This window comes from Pinus tabuliformis, chromosome 4_1, assembly GCF_031772625.1.
Source record: "Pinus tabuliformis cultivar Carrire ecotype Pingquan chromosome 4_1, CPIR1, whole genome shotgun sequence".
In the NCBI taxonomy this organism is placed as follows: domain Eukaryota; kingdom Viridiplantae; phylum Streptophyta; class Pinopsida; order Pinales; family Pinaceae; genus Pinus; species Pinus tabuliformis.
In genome coordinates this window covers 693,815,511-693,836,969 of record NC_142303.1, presented here as the reverse complement: position 1 = coordinate 693,836,969, position 21,459 = coordinate 693,815,511, and the positions used below count along the sequence as shown (strand labels likewise).

Genomic DNA, 21,459 nt, shown 5'->3' with positions numbered 1-21,459 from the left:
ACATGTTAAAGACGCATACTGCTGAAATTGAAGGTGAATCTGCATGCCCTGGAGAACCATGTGAAACATCCATCCCAATAATAATTATTGATTTCGTTGAAATCTTAGGTATCCTATGCGCAAATTCCATAGATAAAACAGAGTTGAGGCCACCAACTTGAAGAACAAAACAACAGTTCCAACAATATCAACATACAAGAGATTTGCAATCCCTAGAACTCTCTGCCAACAAAAGATTTTCCGGTAAACTCCAGCCTCAGCCATTCTTGTAACTACATAGCTACTAACAAAGACCAAAAGCAAAATGCCTGGAAATAAGACACTACACGAGATTTGCAATCAATAGAACTCTCCTACAAAGAAGAAGGCTATTGGACAGAGGGGCAGGTGCATGCATGTTCATATAGAAAGATATAACTACTTCAGTTTTGCTACAGAAAAACTAGAGTTCCACAGCAATGGCATATGCATTTTCTTTATAATTTGTCTAGCACATGAAGTTAAAAAGTCGAAATAACATAGAATTTGAAAAACAATAATGGGAATATTCTAAATGAAACTCCCTGACTCTCTATATGAGAAACAGAGCCAAATTCATCATTGTACAGAATAAAAAAAGGAAGTTAAACAACAAGCATCATACTCAGGAAACGAGAGAGATGCTAGAGCTTGATGACCAGAAGAACTATATTAAACAAATTATTGAACTAATAATCCGATAGCATAGCATTATATAACAAGTCAAACCAGTTAGGAGAAAATTACAGAATGCATTCATTACGGTTGGATAAAGTTCCAAGACAAATAAGACAACCAAAAGCGTTGTCTAGTAAGACTTGGGACCTTCCAGTCTAACCCTAAGGGTTTGTTGGACAAACCCAAAATCCGGAATAGCCACCTACACGGTTTTTATAGGCATTCCTAATAACCAAAATGAAAATATATAACTTAAATACAACCACAACAACGAATTTCAAGGGCATAGCCGCTTTCGTCCAGACAAAAATATAAATACATATACATCCTGTGTATCAAATGAATATCACAGCTGAAATAAAAAACCTTCCAAGGGATTCACCTAACAACAAGACTGTCTGTCTCTCTACCCAGTCATCAGAAGACCACGACCAAAATTTAAACATACCCATAAATTCATTGAAGACTTGAGCATGTAGGTGTCAGAAAATGATGGAAACTACCTCGGAGATTCCTTGGAACGCCGCGACCTCACTAGGAGAACCTGCAAATCAATTATAGATAAAAAAACAAGTCACGAGATATCTTTAAAATGCAACCATGGAAACTCAAGGGAAGTGCAAGATCATTTATGAGATTACCTGATAAGGGCAACGTATGGGTGGTGGAACCACCTGCTCAGAAACCTTCACGGTTGCCAGACCATACTCATCACTGCACAAATCACCCGGCAATAAAACCCTGGTGTCATAACCCAAGAGCTAGAGAGCCGAGAACTAAGAAACGACAATGCAACATCAAATTTCAAATTTAAATAAAAATAAGAAAATCAACCGATGTCAATAAAAATAAAAATGAAAGTCGAAACTTTTATCCACCTTGTGGGCCCTACATGACGGCCATGTGCCTAACACCTATCTCCCTAGCATAACACATGCAAGCTATACAGCAGGCCACCTAAGGTCGCATCAGATTAACACGTTCATCCTTCATTTCCTTTTGTCTTACCAGAGTCACAGAGTTCCATCAGATTTGAATGGAAAGAACAGTCCCCTCCTCCTTGCAAGCGAGACACCTGGCTATATTAGAGACTTGAAGGTTCCCATTTTCCTTTTAAGGGGTCGTTGGCAATCTTCATTAATCAGGCATAATCAGGCAGCAGGCGGTAGAGTTCAAAAGGGAAGATTTAAGGAGGAAAACCTATGCTTCGTACTCTGATTCTTAGGCACCATGGTGTCCTCATTATCATGGTAATATTGATACCAATCAAAGTAATCAGATACAACCACCAACCAAATCAGTGATGTTTGCGGAAACCGGACTTTGTATAGATGATGATGCCGCCCGCTGGTGTAATATTTTGTGACCTCTCCACCAAAAGGCCACATGCTTACGGTCTGCTCGGAACAGCTTCTTTAGGGCCGGCCGTGCAGATTGACCAGATTGCTAAGGAGGATTTATCAAGAGCGGTTACGCAATGTTGGAAGAAATTGGTAGCCAACAATCGCAATCCAGCTCAACCAGTATATTCGGATGTCATGATCACGAGGCCGGCGAGGAATGTATTGGGAATGCTCGTCTACACAATCTGGTGGAGTGACAGAGGCGGATTAACATGAAAGCTGTTTCCTTACTCTGTTATCGCTTTTAATATGGTAAGGTGAGGCTTTCTATATCTCAGGCATTTCAATTCGAATGTGAAGAAGACCATAGAGAAGGAGCCCTTCATTTATCGCATCAGAACTCTAGTTTATTGTAATAATGGCTTGTATCCCTTTAGCAAATCGTTGTCTTAAGGAGGGCTAGGTTACCGGAAGGTCGGATGCTCGGACCAGAGAACTCTCTTTCTATCTTGTATTCTTCTATGTCTTTTTCGTCATATCTGTGGAAGGGCTTTCAAGGCCATTTCAGAGGCAGTTACGAAGCATGGAGTACCATAGTTCCTCTATGGCAGAATTGGGGCATTAGTTTGAGGAAGAGCATGTTAAAATGAATAGGCTATTGGAAAAAACAAGGAGCTTCGCAGAGGAGGAGCGAAAGGCATATAAATTGCTCAGAGAACTCTCTTTCTATCTTGTATTCTTCTATGTCTTTTTCGTCATATCTGTGGAAGGGCTTTCAAGGCCATTTCAGAGGCAGACCACGAACCTCGCACTCTTACTTTGAATCAGTAAGTTGCATCGGTCCACTGCCAAACATTTAAGTTCACCAAAAATACAAGAATGGCAAAGCCCATTTTAGGGCAAAACGTTACCTATTCGAGCATAAGTGCCTTCGGGTATGGCAATGGACAAATCTGTGGGCACCAGGGCCTTCCCTCGGGCGGGCACCACACAAGAAGTCGCACTGCAAGAACAAGACAGAAGTGACCAGCAAGTTTAGAGGGTAAAAATAAACAAACGCAAGAGACAATGTGAAGATAAGATGGCACTGAAAACGCACCTAGAGATATCATATCCGGCTGCCAAAGCCGAACCTCTAGAAGGCAAGATAGCATTAGACGAAAGCTTCTTTACGCGCAATAATGGCTCAAAGGCACCTTCCACGCCATTATTCTTCAAATACGCGGCGTTCCCATTCAACTCTAGCCAGTGCAAGAAAATGCAGGAAGAACTGTCGAACTTTAAGACTGCTGGTAGCCCGTTCTCTGAAGATTTCTTTAAGCATTTCGATTCTGTTTACAGAAGGCACACACACATGCTAGAGAAGCTTCAGCTGCAGAGGAAAAAGCTCGACAAGAAACTGAGGAACGTTAGGGCTTGGAGAAAGGTTTCTAATATCATATTTGTGGCGACCTTTGCTACGGTTCTGATATGCTCTGTGGTTGCAGCGGCCGTTATTTCCCCTCATGTTGTAGCTGCCATAGCTGCCGCGGTTCCAGCTGTTAATACCCTGCAACAACATGACAACACCTGTTAATACCATGCAACCATAGCATATACTTTATGAAATAACCAAACCTGTTTACCAACAACATTTAATGTTTCAAAACTAATGTTAACATTAAAACAAGCCCTTTTACGGTTAGCCAAAATGCAGCAGCCTTAAAACCAATATAACCCATGGTCAGGCCTCTTCCGCCTCGGGAAGAGGCCAAATAAGATGAGAAAGGTTAACCCGGAATGCGACTTTGGTTATGTGCACATAAAACCTCACACGACTTTAGGATAACCGGCGTATAACAGATGCAGAAAGCATTGAACTAATGCTAAGTCGCCATTGAACGATTACAATAGTCCCTGCCGGATGCCAGATGGCAGGGACTAATAAGATACTTCGTGATAAACGACCAAAGAACCAACCATTCCGGCGGGCTGCGGGCGAAATCGCTCTTCTATTCCTTATATAACGCATCAACGTAGTTGGGAATGGTATGTTGAATTACAAACACTAAGCTTAGTGGGTTAGAACTTCAATGAAAAAATATACACTACCTAACTCTTAAACAAAGATTTGGCTTGATCTAAAAAAATATTATTAATTAACTCCATGCTTATTAGGTTGATAGGCCTTTCTTTTGAATCAATTCATCTCATAATTTTGTCTACCTTCTTCATGTGCAAATAACATGTGTACACATTTATGCAAATGACACGTGTACACATTTATGACCACATATATGGCTGACATCTGTACGTTCACATTTATATTCGTTAGTTTGCTACGCTATCCTCGCCAGTTTGTTTCTTCATTTCCCAATTATCATCACAGTGACAGTTCTACAACTCACCAAAAATGTGTAAACAACACATACTGGGTAATGTTCCGTGCCCTGGAATCGAGCAAAGGTGGTCAAGCATAACGGTTCCCTGAATCCCCAAAACCCTACTTAACATCGAAACCCAATGATCAAGAAAGAAACCTAACTGTTATCATGTGATCGGTTTTGCTAACGCCCTCCCTGCTTTCATTTCACGCAAATCCCTAATTAAAATTCATCCAACCCCATCCATAATTGCAGACAGAGGTATTGGTCAAGAAATATCTCATCAATGAATACAGTTGTAAACAACATCATCAGATGGAATTCCATAGATTTGACCAAAAAAATCCACATTGTCTTCTGGGTTTTGTTTTCACATGAAGAAAACTAAGTTTTGATGTGGTTATTTGGGTCAAATCTATGGGGTTTCCATCAATTGTTCTTGTTAATGTCCAATTCTTCTTGTTAATGTCCAGTTCTGTAAACAAGGTTTTGGTTCGCACGTTAAACAACTGTGGTGATAATCTCAAGGATTCAAACTTCTGGAGACATGGTTTCTTTGCAAGGTATTTGTTAGGCTAGACGCAAATCTTGAATGAATTTGACAGAATAAACAGATTACCCAGACCTGTGGCTTTTTAACTGAAGAAATAATTTTTCAGGGTTGTAACCGACTACACTTTCTTGTAATACTCTCATATTGGGAAAGGCATCTTCGCTTCATTCTGATAAGACAAGCACCCTTCCAAACTATCGGCAGTGGAGATGAGTGGTTCAACTTACAACAGTTCTCTGGCTCCTTCAGCATTAAAAGAGTCTAAAAGGGGTATTTGTAATATCAAAGTCATACTGTTATAACATTTTCGAGGAGCATAATCAGAGATGGAAGCAATTTTTCCAGATGCTTCTATTGTAAGCCCGAGTCCGAAGGCATAGAAAAGGAAACAAAAAACCCTGAGATAACCCCTGCCAAACCAAGAGCCTTGCCCTCAACCCTCCTCCTGTGTGGACAATTTCACAGAGAGACCTCAAGCAGAAGACGAAGAATCGTAGAGAAAAGCCTAACAGTTTTTCTTTTTTCAAGCTCTCCACCCATAATTGAAATGCCCACCATTCCTCCTGCTTGTAACTCTGAACTCTGCATATTCTCTGGCTTGAGATTCCCACCATTCCTCCTGCCTGTAACTCTGAACTCTGCATATTCTCTGGCTTGCCTTTCTTCACTCTCTACACTAAAAAATTCCTCGGTATAGTCAGAAATTGAAGCTAACCGCTTTTATCCATCTAATTCGCTTTTATCCATCTAATTATTATTAGGAGTTGGAGGTGAACTATTTTCCCCTTTTCTGTCTTTCATGTGAATATTGATTTTGTTCTTCCTGTAGGGTCCCCCTTTATGACAAAGACTGACTTAATTAATTTTTTATGTTTTACAATGTCTATGTTCAGGCTAGCATTCTGGGTAAAAGAATCTTCTCATAGATATTTTCTGGAAGGGTCCACGCCAACGTTAAATACTAGGTACATATTTAAAGACCTCTTAACTATTGCGAGGATGTGATAATTAAAACATTTGGCAAATGTACAAATGATTCTGTGAGAGGGTGGAGAAACGAGAGAGAGGAGACTGGCAGAGGAATGTTTGCTGGCAATAGGAGAATATGGCATGGAATTAGTAGTTGATTGGTTGTGGACTTAGACTCCATATCGTCGATTTTTCTCCACCCAAAGAATGATATTTTCATTTTCGGCTCTTCTACGGCAACTATTTTTTTGGCTTCCCTCAGACTTTCATAGGTCTGTTGAGATTTTCTGTTTGGAGCAAAATAGGAAAAATCTCAGCTGATGACAACAATAGAATTCAGGTCCTAGATTAACTCCAGGTTGTTGGGAGGGAGTTAATGCCTCCTATATTTGATGTGAGGGAGTTAATGGGGCTGTTAGATTCTCTATGCTATATAACAGGCAACCATTCGGATGGTTTGCTAAGAGTGTGAGAGTTTTGTGAGGATTTCTTGATGTAATCTCCAATTTGATTAATAAATTCCTGATGCCTATGTTTGGTGGACGTAGCCCAGATTGGTTGGGTGAACCACGTTAAAAACTGTGTTTATGTGCTTGATATTTTGCTGTGTGTTTAATTGATTTGATGTGCCTCTGAATTCCAACAATTGGTATCAGAGCACTGTTGGACGTCTGGCGCAGCGGAGGAGGTCGTGTTGTATCAAGTCCCGGAGTGCTGGTGCGAGTTAATGGTTTGATTGTTTTTTAAACCGCTGGTGCGTTCAGAAGGTGCTGCGCTAACGAGAGGAGGGGCTGCGCTGAACGCGGTAATACCTGGTGCGTGGAGCATTTTTTCTGGTTGCTGGAGCTGTTGGTGCGTGACTGCTGTGTATCCGTGTGAATGCGTTCAGAAGGTGCGGACTGTGCTGGTGCGGGCATGAACCTGCCTGCGGTGCTGCGCTGATCAAAGGTGCCATCCGAAATTGCAAAGGTTCCATTTTTTTTTAAATCCTTGGCATTATGTAATGGTGAGACTATTTTTTTCGAAAGAGTTTAATCGTTACAATATCAGAGAGGCTACAGTGATTACTATGTCAGATTTATGATTCTAATTGGCTCGGTATCCTTGCAAGATATATCTTTAATACAATAGGTGAAACTATTGAAGAGTCCCTGTCGTTGGGAATGGCAGCGTAAAACAAGTTGAGTCATTTTTTAAAATGCAGTGCCAGTTAGTCAATTTTTTAAAACGCAGTGACAGCATTCAAAAACACTTCCAGGTTCAATAATTCTCATGGTGGTTCCAACAATTGGTTTCAACATAAATTCGAACTCTGAGTACTTTAGTGGGCGGCCCTTGCAATTCTCTGCGAAACAGTAAATATCAAAACCGTAAATAAAAGATTGGTTTATTGGTGCAAATAAAAAACAAGAAGTGTATGTATTTTGTTTTTTTATAGGGTGGAATTTGCACAAGTACAAGGAAAGTTTTTTTTTTAAGAAAAATAAGTGCAAAGGGCAGTTTTTTTTTGTAAAGGCATAGGCAGTTTTTTCTTTGTTATGACAAAGGCATAGGCAATTTTTTTTTAAATTGCTGGTTGGATATTGGAGATTATTGTGTTTTTTTGTTGATACAAGATGGCCAAAACTCAAAGTGCCCGTTTTGAAATTGAGAAATTTAATGGCAAGAATAATTTTGAGATCTGGAAGGTGAAGATGCACGATTTGCTGGTTCAACAAGGTGTGGCGAAAGCACTGTTGGGGAAAAACAAAAGACCTCCTTCCATGACGGAGGATGAATGGGATGAGATGGACGATAGAGCTCTGAGCGCAATTCGGTTATGTCTGGCGGATGATGTTCTGTTCAACATTGTGTCAGAGAAAACCGCCGCAGGCTTGTGGTCAAAGCTTGAGAAGCTCTATATGACGAAATCTTTGACAAATCGGATTCTCCTGAAACGGCAGCTTTACGGTTTGCGGATGAAAGAAGGTACCTCAATTGCTGATCACCTGAATGTTTTTAATACCTTATTGGTGCAATTAGACAGTCTAGATGTGAAATTTGATTCAGAGGATAAGGCAATAACTCTATTATGTTCATTGCCCGAATCCTGGGATCACTTTGTTACTTCCATAAGCTTTAGTACATCAGATATCCTTGAGTTTGACGATGTTGTTGGAGCCTTGTTGGCTAAGGAGACGAGGAAGAGGTCGAATGCAGACACCTCTACATCAGAGGTAATGATGGCCAAAGGTCGCTCACGAGAGAGACACTCCGGGGGAAAGCATAGCGACTCTCGCTCAAAGTCCAAAGGAAAGAAGCCAAAGGTGAAGTGCTGGCATTGTGGCAAGGCTGGACATCTGAAAAAGGATTGCTGGAAGCGAAAGCAGGCTGCTAAAGAAGGCTCTTCGACAGAAAAGAAGGAAGCCAACACCACAGATACAGGTTCAGTATCAGGTTCAGGTATGAGTGATGAGGTATTGTCTGTTAATGTTTCAAAACATGATCAACATTGGTTGTTAGATTCCGGGGCATCTAACCACATGTGTATTCATAAAGATTGGTTTAAAACATATAAATCAATTGATGATGGTGTTGTGTACATGGGTAATGATGTAACATGTAATATTGTGGGAATTGGAAGCATACAACTGCAAATGTTTGATGGCACAACCAAAATGTTAACTGATGTGAGACATGTACTAGATCTAAGAAAAAATCTAATTTCATTAGGAGCACTGGATACGAATGGATATAAAACTGTAATTCAAGGTGGAGTAATGAAAATTTACAAAGGCATCTTACTAGTTATGAAAGCTAAGAAAGTAGGAAATCTATTTCAGTTAGAAGGTAGAACTGGGTCAGATCATGTGTCTGTGTCTGAACATGACAGTAGTTCCATTCACTTATGGCATCAAAGATTGGGGCATATGAGTGAAAGAGGATTGAAAATTTTGGCTGACCGAAAGTTACTTCCTAATCTAAGATCTGGAAAATTGGATTTCTGTAAACATTGTCTGTTTGGTAAACAAAGTAAACAAAAGTTTAAAACAGGCAAACATACTAGTAAAGGGATACTTGATTATATTCATTCAGATGTTTGGGGTCCAGCCCCTATAGCGTCGTATGGTGGCTCGTCGTATTTTGTGTCGTTTATTGATGATTTTTCTCGGAAATTATGGGTCTACATGTTGAAAAAGAAGTCTGATGTTTTTACAGTTTTCAAGCAGTTTAGAGCATTGGTAGAAAACAGCACTGGTAGAACTATAAAATTTTTAAGAACTGACAATGGTGGTGAGTTTTCCTCCAAGGAGTTTGACAGCTATTGCAAGGATGCAGGGATCGAGAGACATAAGACCACGGTTTATACTCCTCAGCAGAATGGAGTTGCTGAACGCATGAACAGGACTCTTCTAGAGAGAGCAAGGTGTATGCTGAGTAACGCCGGGTTGCCAAAGGAGTTGTGGACGGAAGCGGTGGCAACAGCTTGTTATGTGATAAACCGATCTCTATCAACGGCGATAGGCTGCAAGGTTCCGCAAGAGGTATGGAAAGGACACCCTTGTGACTATTCTAAACTCAGAGTGTTTGGTTGTGATGCATATGCTCTAGTGCCTAAACATCAGCGAACTAAATTAGATCCGAAACCGAAAAGGGATGTCTTTGTTGGGTATGGTGATGGAACAAAGGGGTATAGATTGTGGGATCCTACTACCCGCAAAATCATCATCAACAGAGATGTAAAGTTTAATGAATCCTCTCTTGTACAGTTAGATGTAGATAGAAGATTGAAACAGGATGATGTATCTGATTTCCAGCATATTCAGTTTGACAGCATTTCTAATGATAGTCATAACGACCATAGTTTAGATTCTAGTCATGAACAGGTTTCAGAATCAGATTATGAACAGGGTTCAGATGGAGGACATGAATAGGTCTCAGATGGCGATCATGAAGAAATTCCTACAGTTGATAGACAGCCAATTGTGGAAGCACCAGAAACATTCTTAAGGAGGTCTACAAGGATCAAACGCCCTCCGAGAAGGTATGATGATCATGTTACTTCAGTTGCTTTGATCGCTAATGATGATGAACCTTTGTGTTATCAGGAAGCTGTAGAAGGTTCAAATAGTGACAAATGGAAAGCAGCCATGAAGGAAGAAATGATGGCCATAGGTAAGAATGGCACGTGGGATCTGGTTGAACTTCCCAAAGGCAGGAAAACTATGGGATGCAAGTGGGTGTTCAAGGTGAAATGAGGTGTGAATGATACGAAAGACAGGTACAAAGCAAGACTGGTTGCAAAAGGGTTTTCTCAGAAAGCTGGCATAGACTTTCATGAGATATTTTCACCGGTGGTTAAAATTGTTTCAATTAGAATTGTGTTAGCATTAGTGGCTTTGTTTGATTTAGAGTTGCAGCAATTAGATGTTAAGACTGCATTTCTACATGGTGATTTAGATGAGGAAATATATATGGAACAACCGGAAGGGTTTGTTCAGCATCGCAATGAGAAATTTGTCTGCAGGCTCAAGAAGTCATTATATGGCCTGAAGCAGTCGCCTCGGCAGTGGTATAAGAAGTTTGATTCTTTCATGTTGAGTCAGAAATATGTAAGAAGTGAATATGATCATTGTGTTTACTTTAAGCAGTTAAATAATGGCATGTTCATTATCTTAGTGTTGTATGTTGATGATATGCTTTTAGCAAGCAAAAGCATTGAAGAAATCAACAGGTTGAAGACTCAGATGGCAAGGACGTTTGATATGAAAGATCTAGGAGCCGCAAGACAGATTTTGGGCATGGAGATTTTCAGAGACAGGAGCAATGGTAAGCTATGGCTATCACAACAAAAGTATATTGAGAAAATACTTTTGAGGTTTGGTATGGATAATGTGAAGCCTGTTTCAGTCCCTTTAGCTTCCCATTTTAAGCTTTCTTCGAGTTTATGTCCTAATATAGATGAAGAAAAGGATTATATGTCTCGAATTCCATATGCCAATGTAGTAGGGTGTTTAATGTATGTGATGGTTTGTACTCGACCAGATATTTCACATGCAGTTGGGGTTGTCAGCAGGTACATGGCAAATCCGGGTAAAGAACACTGGTCAACAGTGAAATGGGTGCTTCGGTACTTGAGAGGCACAAGTAGTTATTGTATTTCTTACAATAAGAGTAGTGAATTTGTTTGCGGATATGTTGATTCCGATTTTGCAGGTGATTCGGATAAGAGAAGGTCAACTTCAGGGTACGTCTTTACTCTTGCAGGTGGAGCTATCAGCTGGATGTCAAAGCTACAGAACATTGTTGCTTTGTCCACTACTGAAGTAGAATACATTGCTGCTTCTCATGCTTGCAAAGAGGCGGTTTGGTTGAAAGGTTTGCTTGGTGAGTTTGGTAGGTTACAGGACAACATCAGGTTACTTTGTGATAGTCAAAGTGCAATACATTTGGCTAAGAATCCGGCCTATCATAGTAAATCAAAGCATATTCCAATCAAATATCATTTTGTAAGACAGGTTATCACTGAAAGGGGAGTTTCTCTTGAAAAGGTGCATACAAAGGAAAACTGTGCAGACATGTTCACGAAACCAGTTTTGTTGGAGAAGCTACGCTGGTGTTTGGCTTCTCTTGGCTTGCAGAAAAGATAAAATAATAATAACAGGGCATCAGGGGAATTGTTGTCAAGGTGGAGATTGTTGAGATTTTCTGTTTGGAGCAAAATAGGAAAAATCTCAGCTGATGACAACAATAGAATTCAGGTCCTAGATTAACTCCAGGTTGTTGGGAGGGAGTTAATGCCTCCTATATTTGATGTGAGGGAGTTAATGAGGCTGTTAGATTCTCTATGCTATATAACAGGCAACCATTCGGATGGTTTGCTAAGAGTGTGAGAGTTTTGTGAGGATTTCTTGATGTAATCTCCAATTTGATTAATAAATTCCTGATGCCTATGTTTGGTGGACGTAGCCCAGATTGGTTGGGTGAACCACGTTAAAAACTGTGTTTATGTGCTTGATATTTTGCTGTGTGTTTAATTGATTTGCTGTGCCTCTGAATTCCAACAAGGTCAAGGGCATTTACATTATTTATTTGGTACATCATTTCAGGATTGACACGATAATTTAGAACTATTTTCTTTTTCCTGAAATATAATCTTATTGTGTAGATGGTACTTTTAATCCTGAAGTCGAACATTCATCTATGTAGATATTTCTCTCGTGTTTGTAGTTGCCCATGCTCCTATGTTGTCATTATTTTGATAAATAGAATATGGAGAATATGTTGTGTTTGTTGTCATTATTTTCATAAATACCCTTTCAAGTTTTTCTTAGCATGCTAATTAATTTAATATATAAATATTGATCCTATATTTGTAAAGAATGATTTTAGGGATTCAACCTGTTCTGAAAGTGAGATCGGTGATGTCATTTATGTAAAAAAATGAATCTAGATAGATTTTTTAGAGCAATAAACAAGAGTAAATTTCATGACGAGTCAAATTCCTCATATTATAAAACTAAAATTTGAAATTATAATCACACGAGAATTAAGTTGAATTGATTAACTAACATATAACCTATAAACATTTGTTTTATAAATTCAACGTGTTAAATTACTAAAAACTTTATCTAATTCAAAACTCAAATATGTAGTTCTCTAACTCTGATCATAGTCTTGGTTGTAATAGAAAACTATATATTTAAAAACTGGTGACCTGTATATTTAACCCATCAAATCCATAGAAGCTCATATGGTGCAAATCAAAACAATATTAATCTAAACTTAGAAACTTCAGATTGGATCAACATTAATGATAAAACCCTTTGAAAAATAGAATTGAATTAAGGCTATACCAAAACTCTCATAAATTTGAGAACACACGGATTTTTTAACTTTGGAAAATATTAAGATGTTTACTTTACATAACAAGGGCAACTGCGTTAAGATGTTTACTTTACATAACAAGGGCAACTGCGTAGCGGTAGTCCCTGCCGTATTGCGAATAAACACTAAACAATTATAAAATGAGTATTTAGGAGTTTTGACAATTGCTCATTCCTGTATTGGTTTTTCTTTCAAACAATGGATTTGATTGGGCACATATTTGAACTCTTCAATAGTGTTTTCAGCTTCCCAATCTTTCTTCCAGCTAGGCTCTACCTTCTGAATTATTGGATTTCCCTTTCAAAAGTGTGAACATACTTAGCTTCCTTTATCTTTTCACATCTCTTCACATTAGTACTTATTGAATTCTCAACGATAGTAATGGTTGTTAAGTCAACCTATAATTAAACATTGTAAGAATCATAAAAGTGGATATACGCCATCTGTAAGGACACTTGGTCTCACCATAGAGCACCAATTACTCATCATGAAAACTCAACAAATAAAGAAATAAATCTGAATTGGAATTGAAATGTTTAAATGTGATGATCTATTTAGGGTTAATATAAATGAAAAACTCGTACCAATAAATACCAAACCTTAAAAAAATGTTAAAACAAAAGGAATTTACGCTTCATCGTTTTTCACCAACAAAATTACCAAAAAAATATGGGTTAAAAAATAGATCTCATGTTTAGTATATAGATTAAATTCCATAAGACAAACCTCTTGTTACTACTTGATGTCAATCTTATTTGACTATATAATGTCATTTATTTAATCAACAGAGCTAGTAAATTGAATTCTTGCTTCAAATGCTATCACTATTGAAAGGCCTATAATTTGCATTTAGTAAACGCATAGAGATACAATCATCCTTAGTACATAAAACTAAGTCCTGGGAGCTCTGATTCCAGAATTCAAAGACCAACCAACAGAACCAAAAAGACATAACAAAAAAGCGACAACCACCTTGATATCTAGAATTGAATCGAAATCTAAGGCAAGGAAAACTATGCTCCCAGGAAATCCATGCAAGTTTTCAAAAGCTTCAACACTAAGCATAACCTCCGCCACCACCAATGCATCTATCTGAGGAAATCCATTAACTATATCCACCAAGCTTTTGTTGTCTGCCATGACGAATGGAGAATCCCTAGGCATAGGTATGCACCTTTATGAGGAAATTCATTAACTCTCTCTGCCAAGTTTTTGTTTTCTGCCACAACAAATGCGGGAATCTCTCGGATTAATTTCAACAGAATTTCAATTGAATTGAACTAAGCAGGCCTAACTACCATGCATTATCTTCAACAAGAATTTCAATTGGATTCAACTAGGGGAGCCACGGGCCTAACTATCTAATTGCATTAACTTCAACTTACACCCATTTTCCCCAGGAACCTCCGTGAGTTGGGTATCAGAGAGCTCACCTGAAATCAAAATTGTAAATAAATATCAACTAGAATTTCAATAAAATTGCGAATGATAATCAAGTATAGCTTGCATTAATTTCAAGAATTTCAATTGAATTCAACTAAGCCAGCTACATGGCCCTAAGTATCTTGCATAATTTCAACTATCCATAGCTTTTTAAACGATCCATAGTTTCTAGTGCTACAAGTTAATATAATGATAATGATAATATACCTGTTGGTTGGACTGCCATCAGAGGGTGGGTACCGAGAGGGAGAAGCAGAAGCAAAGAAAAGATAGCAAGTCGCGCTTGATATTTCATCTCGTTACACGCAAATCCGATGGCTTCTCCTTACTTGGGATGGATCAGAACCGTCTTTCAGGAATGATACGTTAGAGAGGGTTTAACATTTAATAAATATATTTTCTCAACCTGAAAGTAAAATCTGTTACGATATTACATATGTAGAATCTCTTACGATATGACAGATCTCTGTATTCTGGTATATTGTTAGAATTCATATCTTTTAATATTCTGGTATATGGCACATCTCTATATTCTGGTATGTTCTTTCAGACCTCTTACAACAAGTGGAACAGAGCGTTCTCTTACACCTTTTGCAGAAAACACCTGTACTACATGCAGAAATTGTCACGTACAAAAAAAAATTGACAATTGAATTAATTACAAAAAACTTGTGGGCCTATGATTTTACCACTTGTCTACCCCTGTGGACTCACAACCTTACTATTTGTCCCTCCTTGTGACAACCCAACGCCCAACATGCACTATGACAACTCAACGCCCAAGGTGCTCTATGCTATTTCTCCGTAACTATTCAGGTAAATAGGTAACAGGTAGCATGCATGGAAATTGGAATGAAATAAATAGAGCACCGGTTCAACCACTGAAATTTCCTAACCAGATATCCTCTGAACGCTGTCTATATCTTGGTCGCCGCCCAAAGTTCTCTTGGATTTACTTCCCAAAGTTCTCTTGCATTTAATTCCCGCTGGTTCGAAGGTCGGGTCAGACAAATGCAATGGTTGCGGTCGCTACAGCCATAGCAATGGCATGTTTCTCAACATTTCCAGTTACAGGTGCGACCTCATCTTGGCTACTGGTAGTCTTTTCCTTTGGATGAAAATCATCAAAATCTGAAGCTGCCTTTTCATGGCAGTCATGGTGTGAAGATTTCCCAAAAGCCCATTTACGCTTCTATTTTGGGGCTTTTTTTTCCTGGACACAAAAAGATCATTAGAATTTGATAACGTATTTTCTTCAAAACATGAGAGCCCTCAAATGAAACCAGGTCTCAAGGCAGAAGCAAAAGCTATCAGTGCCTACCTTTTCTTCTTTGCCTGCATCAAGTTCTTCACCTTTAACTTTGGAGGAAAAATTAGATTTCTTTGAATCGTTGGATTCAGAATCCTTGGCATGTGATCTAAAAGCCCTTTTCACGGCTATGAACCATGACCCCCCTTTCTTCCCCATACTAGTGCATTAATATTTCTTTCCTACAACATCCGCCTAAAAAATATATTTCTGTAGATCTCTGTAGGAAAAGAATACGAACTTCATAAATAAACACAAGAAAACAATCATAAAGAGTTAAAGCTTTTTCAACCGTTAAATTTCAATAGTGTTCAAAATACAGACCCAACTGGTACTTCTTGTGGCAGAAAATCTCACAATGTTTGCTGCATAGCCATAATAGCTCACAAGGTTGCTAAACTCTCTTTGAACTTCCAAGTCAAACTTTGGTTAGCTAGGAGGTTGACACATTGGACATGCAAAAGAGAAAGAGGTAGGTGATAAAATTGTGGGCCCACGGGATTTTATGTTTGTCCAAAAGAGAAAGAGGTAGGTGATAAAATTGTGGGCGCACGGGATTTTATGTGTTTGAAATATATGTTTGTCTTATACTTTTTTTTTGCATGTGTTATAGGTGTCTTTTTAAAAGCTCTGTCTTTCCCAGAAATGAACCTTGATGGGTGACTTGAACCTTGATGGGTGACTCAACCTGCCTCCATCTTCACTGCTGAATCAGGACATCTGAGTTCTTCACTTATGTATATACCCTATCTGAGTATTAGCAGCTTCCATGGCTTCTGCAAGTAGGTGGTTTGTCCTATATTTTGCGATCATTGTATTTGTTCTTCAGATAACAAATGCGATGTTTACTGATATGTCTTCTATGTTTCATGAATTCTATTCTTCTTGTTTTTCCAATCTTTGGAAGTACTATATAGCTTATCTTTGTTTCATGACACAGATGTTTGTGGAGGCTACTGAATTCGAAACTTCAACAATATCTGGGGTGAGTATATATGTATCACTATTTGTTTTATAGAAGTCGCTCGAGCTAGTTATTCAAGATATCAAGGGATCACGTGAAGCCACTGGCTGTTTGTGAATATTCTTGAATCTGCGATCAAAACAACTTCCCATACTCAGTGTGAGTAATCTGCATGCAGATGAAGAATTAGTAGCAGGAGTCAAAGACAATTTTAACGAAATAATTGAGAAGGAATTTACCGAGCATCTTGCAAAGAAAATGGGGAATATTGCCGCCATTGATAAAGTTTCAGAAGAAATAAAGGAAGCTGAGGAAAGAATGGAAAAGGTGATTTCTGATAATTTAAAATTTCAACAGCGATTCTGTATGCGGAAAACTCAAAGAATCGTTAAAACTTAATGCCCAGAAATATAAATTACCTCCAGCCATTGGTGATGTTCTTGATGCAAACCACAGTCCACTTGCTTCTTTACTTCAGCACTCCAGCTTCAATCCAAGCAAAAAGAAAAGAATACAGAAAGTCTGAAGGCACTTCCAAGCTCTGCTCTCTCAACTTGATGGTGTAAAAACTGAAGGAATTGAGATGCAAGCTTGGGGACCAAACAGATAAATTTATAGCCAAGCTTCCATCAAGCTTCTGATGGCTATGTGTCAGGTGTTCCACAGATCAAGGTAGAGAACTCCAGATGGAGTAATGGACCACTTCAGTAGCTCCCAACAATAAATTTATTAACTGCAGTTGATTTCCTTAATTTAAGGAAATTACTGCAGTTGGTTTCTAGAAATTAAGGAAAGACTGCAGTTGGATTCCAGAATTGTAGGCAGCAGTTGTCAAAAAAATTAATGGAGCTTAACATTCTCCCACTTGGTCCATACTTCCAAACTTAATGTCTCAACTTAAAACCCATTGATAATCTGTATTAAGTAATAGATACATGAATCATGGCGATAAGTCCTCTAATGACGAGTATTATCTTCCATGTATTACTATGTATTTATTCTTATTATAATTTATGTGGCAACAATTTCTTAATGAATAAACCTTATGTTTATTCTTGGTCCTTCTTAAATGAATTTTCTCAAATCAACTTAAGGTGCACATAAATATGAGAAAAAACATCACAATAATTAAGAATTTCATTAAAATAACATTGTCCATACAATGAGAAACTACATAATGGAACCAAGTCCCATATTCATAACATGATCCTTGAATTTAAATGGTGGCATGCCCTTAGTTAAAGGATCAACAATCATCAACTCAGTGCTGACGTGCTCAATGACCACTTTCTTTTCTTTAACACATTCCCTTATAGCTAAATACTTAATGTCGATGTGTTTATTTCAATTCCCACTCTTGTTGTTTTTAGCCATAAAAACAACAGCTGAATTATCACAATATATTCTCAATGGCTTAGAGATAGAATCCATAATTCTAAGCCCAGAAATGAAACTCTTAAGCCATACACCATGTAAAGTAGCCTCAAAACAGGAGACGAACTCGGCTTCCATAGTGGAAGTGGCAATCAAGGTCTTCTTGGCACTCCTCCATGATACAGCTTCACCGGCCATCATAAAAATGTAACCTGATGTTGATTTGCGTGAATCAACACATCCAGCAAAGTCAGAATCTGAGTAGCCAATTACTTCCAAGTTGTCCGTCCATCTATACATAAGCATGTAGCCTTTGGTTCCTTGAAGGTACCTCATTACTTTCTTTGCAGCTCTCCAGTGGTCTAAACCTGGATAACTCTGATATCGTCCCAACATTCCCACAACAAATGCAATGTCAGGTCTTGTGCAGACTGAGCATACATTAGGCTTCCGACAACAGAAGCATATGGAATGTTCTTCATTTGTTCCCTTTCAAAGTCGTTCTTCGGGCATTGGTTCAAATTGAACCTATCACCCTTCACAATGGGAGCTACACTTGGTGAACAATCCTTCATCCGAAATCTCTCTAAAATTTTATTAATATAGGTTTCCTGTGACAGACCCAAGATGCCTCGAAATCTGTCTCTATGGATCTTAATGCCAATGACATAAGATGCCTCACCCATATCCTTCATATCAAAATTTTTAGAGAGGAATTGTTTCACCTCATGTAGCAAACCCTTATCATTGGTTGCTAGCAAAATTTCATCCACATATAAAACAAGAAAACAAATTTTACTCCCACTAACTTTCAGGTATATACATTGATCCATAATGTTTTCTACAAAACCAAAAGAAGAAATTACATTATGGAATTTCAAATACCATTGGCGGGATGCTTGTTTTAAACCATATAATGACTTCTTGAGCTTGCAAACCAATTGCTCACCATCACTAGAGGGGAATCCTTCAGGTTGTTTCATGTAAACCTCCTCTTCTAGATCTCCATTAAGAAAAGCCGTTTTCACATCCATTTGTTGCAACTCCAAGTCAAAATGGGCTACTAATTCCATAATAACGCGCAAGGAATCTTTCTTAGATACAGGAGAAAAAGTCTCCGTGTAGTCGATTCCTTCTTTCTGAGTGAATCCCTTAGCAACAAGTCTTGCCTTGTATCTCTCAATGTTGCCCAATGAGTCTTTCTTTGTCTTAAAGACCCATTTACATCTAATGGCTTTTGCACCATTAGGCAACTCAACAAGATCCCAGACTTCGTTACTCTTTATGGAATTCATCTCTTCCTTCATGGCATTGTACCATAGTTCTGATTCTTTGCAACTCATGGCTTGTGAAAATGACTCGGGATCATTTTCGGCTCCAATGTTGTAGTCAGATTCTTGTAGATACACAACATAATCATTAGGAATTGCTGATCTCTTAGGTCTAGTAGATTTTCTTAATGTTGTACCATCATCTTCCTGAGAAGTATGTGGTTCAACTTGTTCAAAAATTCTTGGCAACTCTTGAACTCCTTGATCTACTGGAATATCGTCAGCAGCTTGTGGAACTTCAACAGTTGGTTGTTCAACACCAGTTTGTACTTGAGGGGTGCTATGAATAATAACCAATCTATCACTTGAAGTGGAAGGTTGAGATTCTGAATGATTCTTCTCAGAAACCATGTTTCTGGTTTGATCGCTCCCACTGATCAAGTCATTTTCAAGAAACTTTGCATTTCTTGATTCCACAATCCTAGTGTTGTGAGATGGACAATAAAATCTGTAACCTTTAGACCTTTCAGCATATCCAATGAAATACCCACTAATGGTCCTTGGGTCCAGCTTCTTCTCTTGTGGATTATAAATTCTCACTTCAGACGGGCATCCCCAAATGCACATATGTCGCAAACTCAGTTTCCAACATTTCCATAATTCAAATGGCTTTTTAGGAACCGCCTTGGTTGGAACTCGGTTTAATATATACACTGTTGTCTTAAGTGCTTCAGTCCACAAGGATTTAAGAAGATTGGAGCTGCTAAGCATACTCCGCACCATGTCCAATAATGTTCGATTTCTTCTTTCTGCTACACCATTCTAGTCGGGTGAACCAGGCATGATGTATTGGGCAACGATCCCATGCTTTTGAAGAAATTTAGCAAATGGCCCAGGTGCTTGTCCATCTTCTGTGTATCTACCATAATATTCTCCACCTCTATCTGATCTCACGATCTTAATTTGCTTGCTGCATTGTTTCTCTACTTCAGCCTTAAAGATCTTAAAGGCATCTAATGCTTCGCTCTTTTTATGAAGCATGTAGAGATACATATATCGTGAGTAATCATCTATAAAGGAGATGAAGTATCTCTGACCATGTGAGTCCATGTCTGGACTACATATATCAGTATGTATGATTTCTAATATATCTGAACTCCTATTGGCACCTTTCTTTGACTTGTTGGTCTGCTTTCCCTTTATGCAGTCCACACAAGTCTCAAAATCAGTAAAATCTAGAGTATTAAGTGTTCCTTCATTTACCAATCTTTTAATTCTATCTATGGAGATATGACCTAGTCTCCGGTGTCATAATTTAGAGGAATCTTCATTAATAACACATCTTTTAGTGCCAGTGTGAACATGCATTGAATCATAAGTGACATTGTTTTGTAAATTAATGCAGTAAAGACCATTAGACAAAATACCATTCCCAACATAATTAGATTTATAGAATAGACTAAAAGATTTTTCTAAAAAGTTTAAGGAATATCCAAAAGGTACAAGCCTTGAAACTGAAATCAAGTTTCTAGAAAAACTTGGAACATAAAAGGTCTTTTCTAATTCCAAAACAAAGCCACTACTTAAAGTTAAATAACATGTTCCTATAGCTTCCACATGCGAGCCCATCTTGTTTCCTGATAAGATGATTTGCTCACTTCCCACTGGCTTCCTTAGGTTTTGCAAACCCTGCAAGGAATTCGAAATGTGAATTGTTGATCTAGAATCAATCCACCATGTGTTAATATTAATGTTAACCATATTAGATTCATAACAAACAAATGAGATTAAATTACCTTTGTCCGCAAGCCATTTCTGAAATTTGGCGCATTCCTTCTTCATGTGCCCCTTCTTTTTACAGAAGAAACACTTGGAATCCTTCTTGATATCGGCTTGGGGAGGTACTTTACCTTTCCCTTTCCGATTGGCTTGAGATTTTCCCTTTCCACGCGTTGTCAGCATTGCACTCTCTCCCAGTTCCATCACCAGTCTCTCTTCTTCTTGAACACACATGGTCATAAGTTCATTAATTGACCATTTATCTTTATGTGTGTTGTATGAGATTTTGAAAGGTCCATATTGGTGCGGAAGGGTGTTCAGGATGTAGTGCACTAGGAAGAACTCCGATATATCAACCTCGAGTTTCTTCAATTGAGCCACAGTGTCCCTCATCTGCATGATGTGCTCGCGCACATCTTTCACACTGGTGAGCCTTAGGGATGAGAACTTTATGATTAGGGTGCTTGCTAGTGCCTTGTCTGAAGTGACGAGTTGATCATCAATGGCTTTCAACAAGTCTCGGACCTT

General features: G+C 38.5%; 1 protein-coding gene across 3 annotated transcripts; it reads right to left on the bottom strand.

Moving 5' to 3' along the window:
* Nucleotides 1-699: 699 nt before the first annotated feature.
* Nucleotides 700-3,761, bottom strand: LOC149178036 (uncharacterized). 3 transcript variants are annotated; one of them, XM_089420243.1, is made up of 5 exons: nucleotides 3,492-3,761; nucleotides 3,139-3,370; nucleotides 2,951-3,042; nucleotides 1,338-1,410; nucleotides 1,152-1,240 (listed from the first exon to the last, which is right to left on the bottom strand). In XM_089420243.1, the coding sequence occupies exons 1-4, from the start codon at nucleotides 3,619-3,621 to the stop codon at nucleotides 1,385-1,387; spliced, it is 480 nt and encodes a 159-aa protein (XP_089276369.1). In that variant the 5' UTR covers nucleotides 3,622-3,761; the 3' UTR covers nucleotides 1,152-1,240; nucleotides 1,338-1,384. The 3 variants fall into 3 exon arrangements, 1 of the variants encoding a protein (XP_089276369.1); XR_016258151.1 differs by lacking the exons at nucleotides 2,951-3,042; nucleotides 3,139-3,370; nucleotides 3,492-3,761 and adding an exon at nucleotides 1,705-2,857 and having other exon boundaries at nucleotides 700-1,240; XR_016258150.1 differs by lacking the exons at nucleotides 2,951-3,042; nucleotides 3,139-3,370; nucleotides 3,492-3,761 and adding an exon at nucleotides 1,575-1,706 and having other exon boundaries at nucleotides 700-1,240.
* Nucleotides 3,762-21,459: the final 17,698 nt, after the last annotated feature.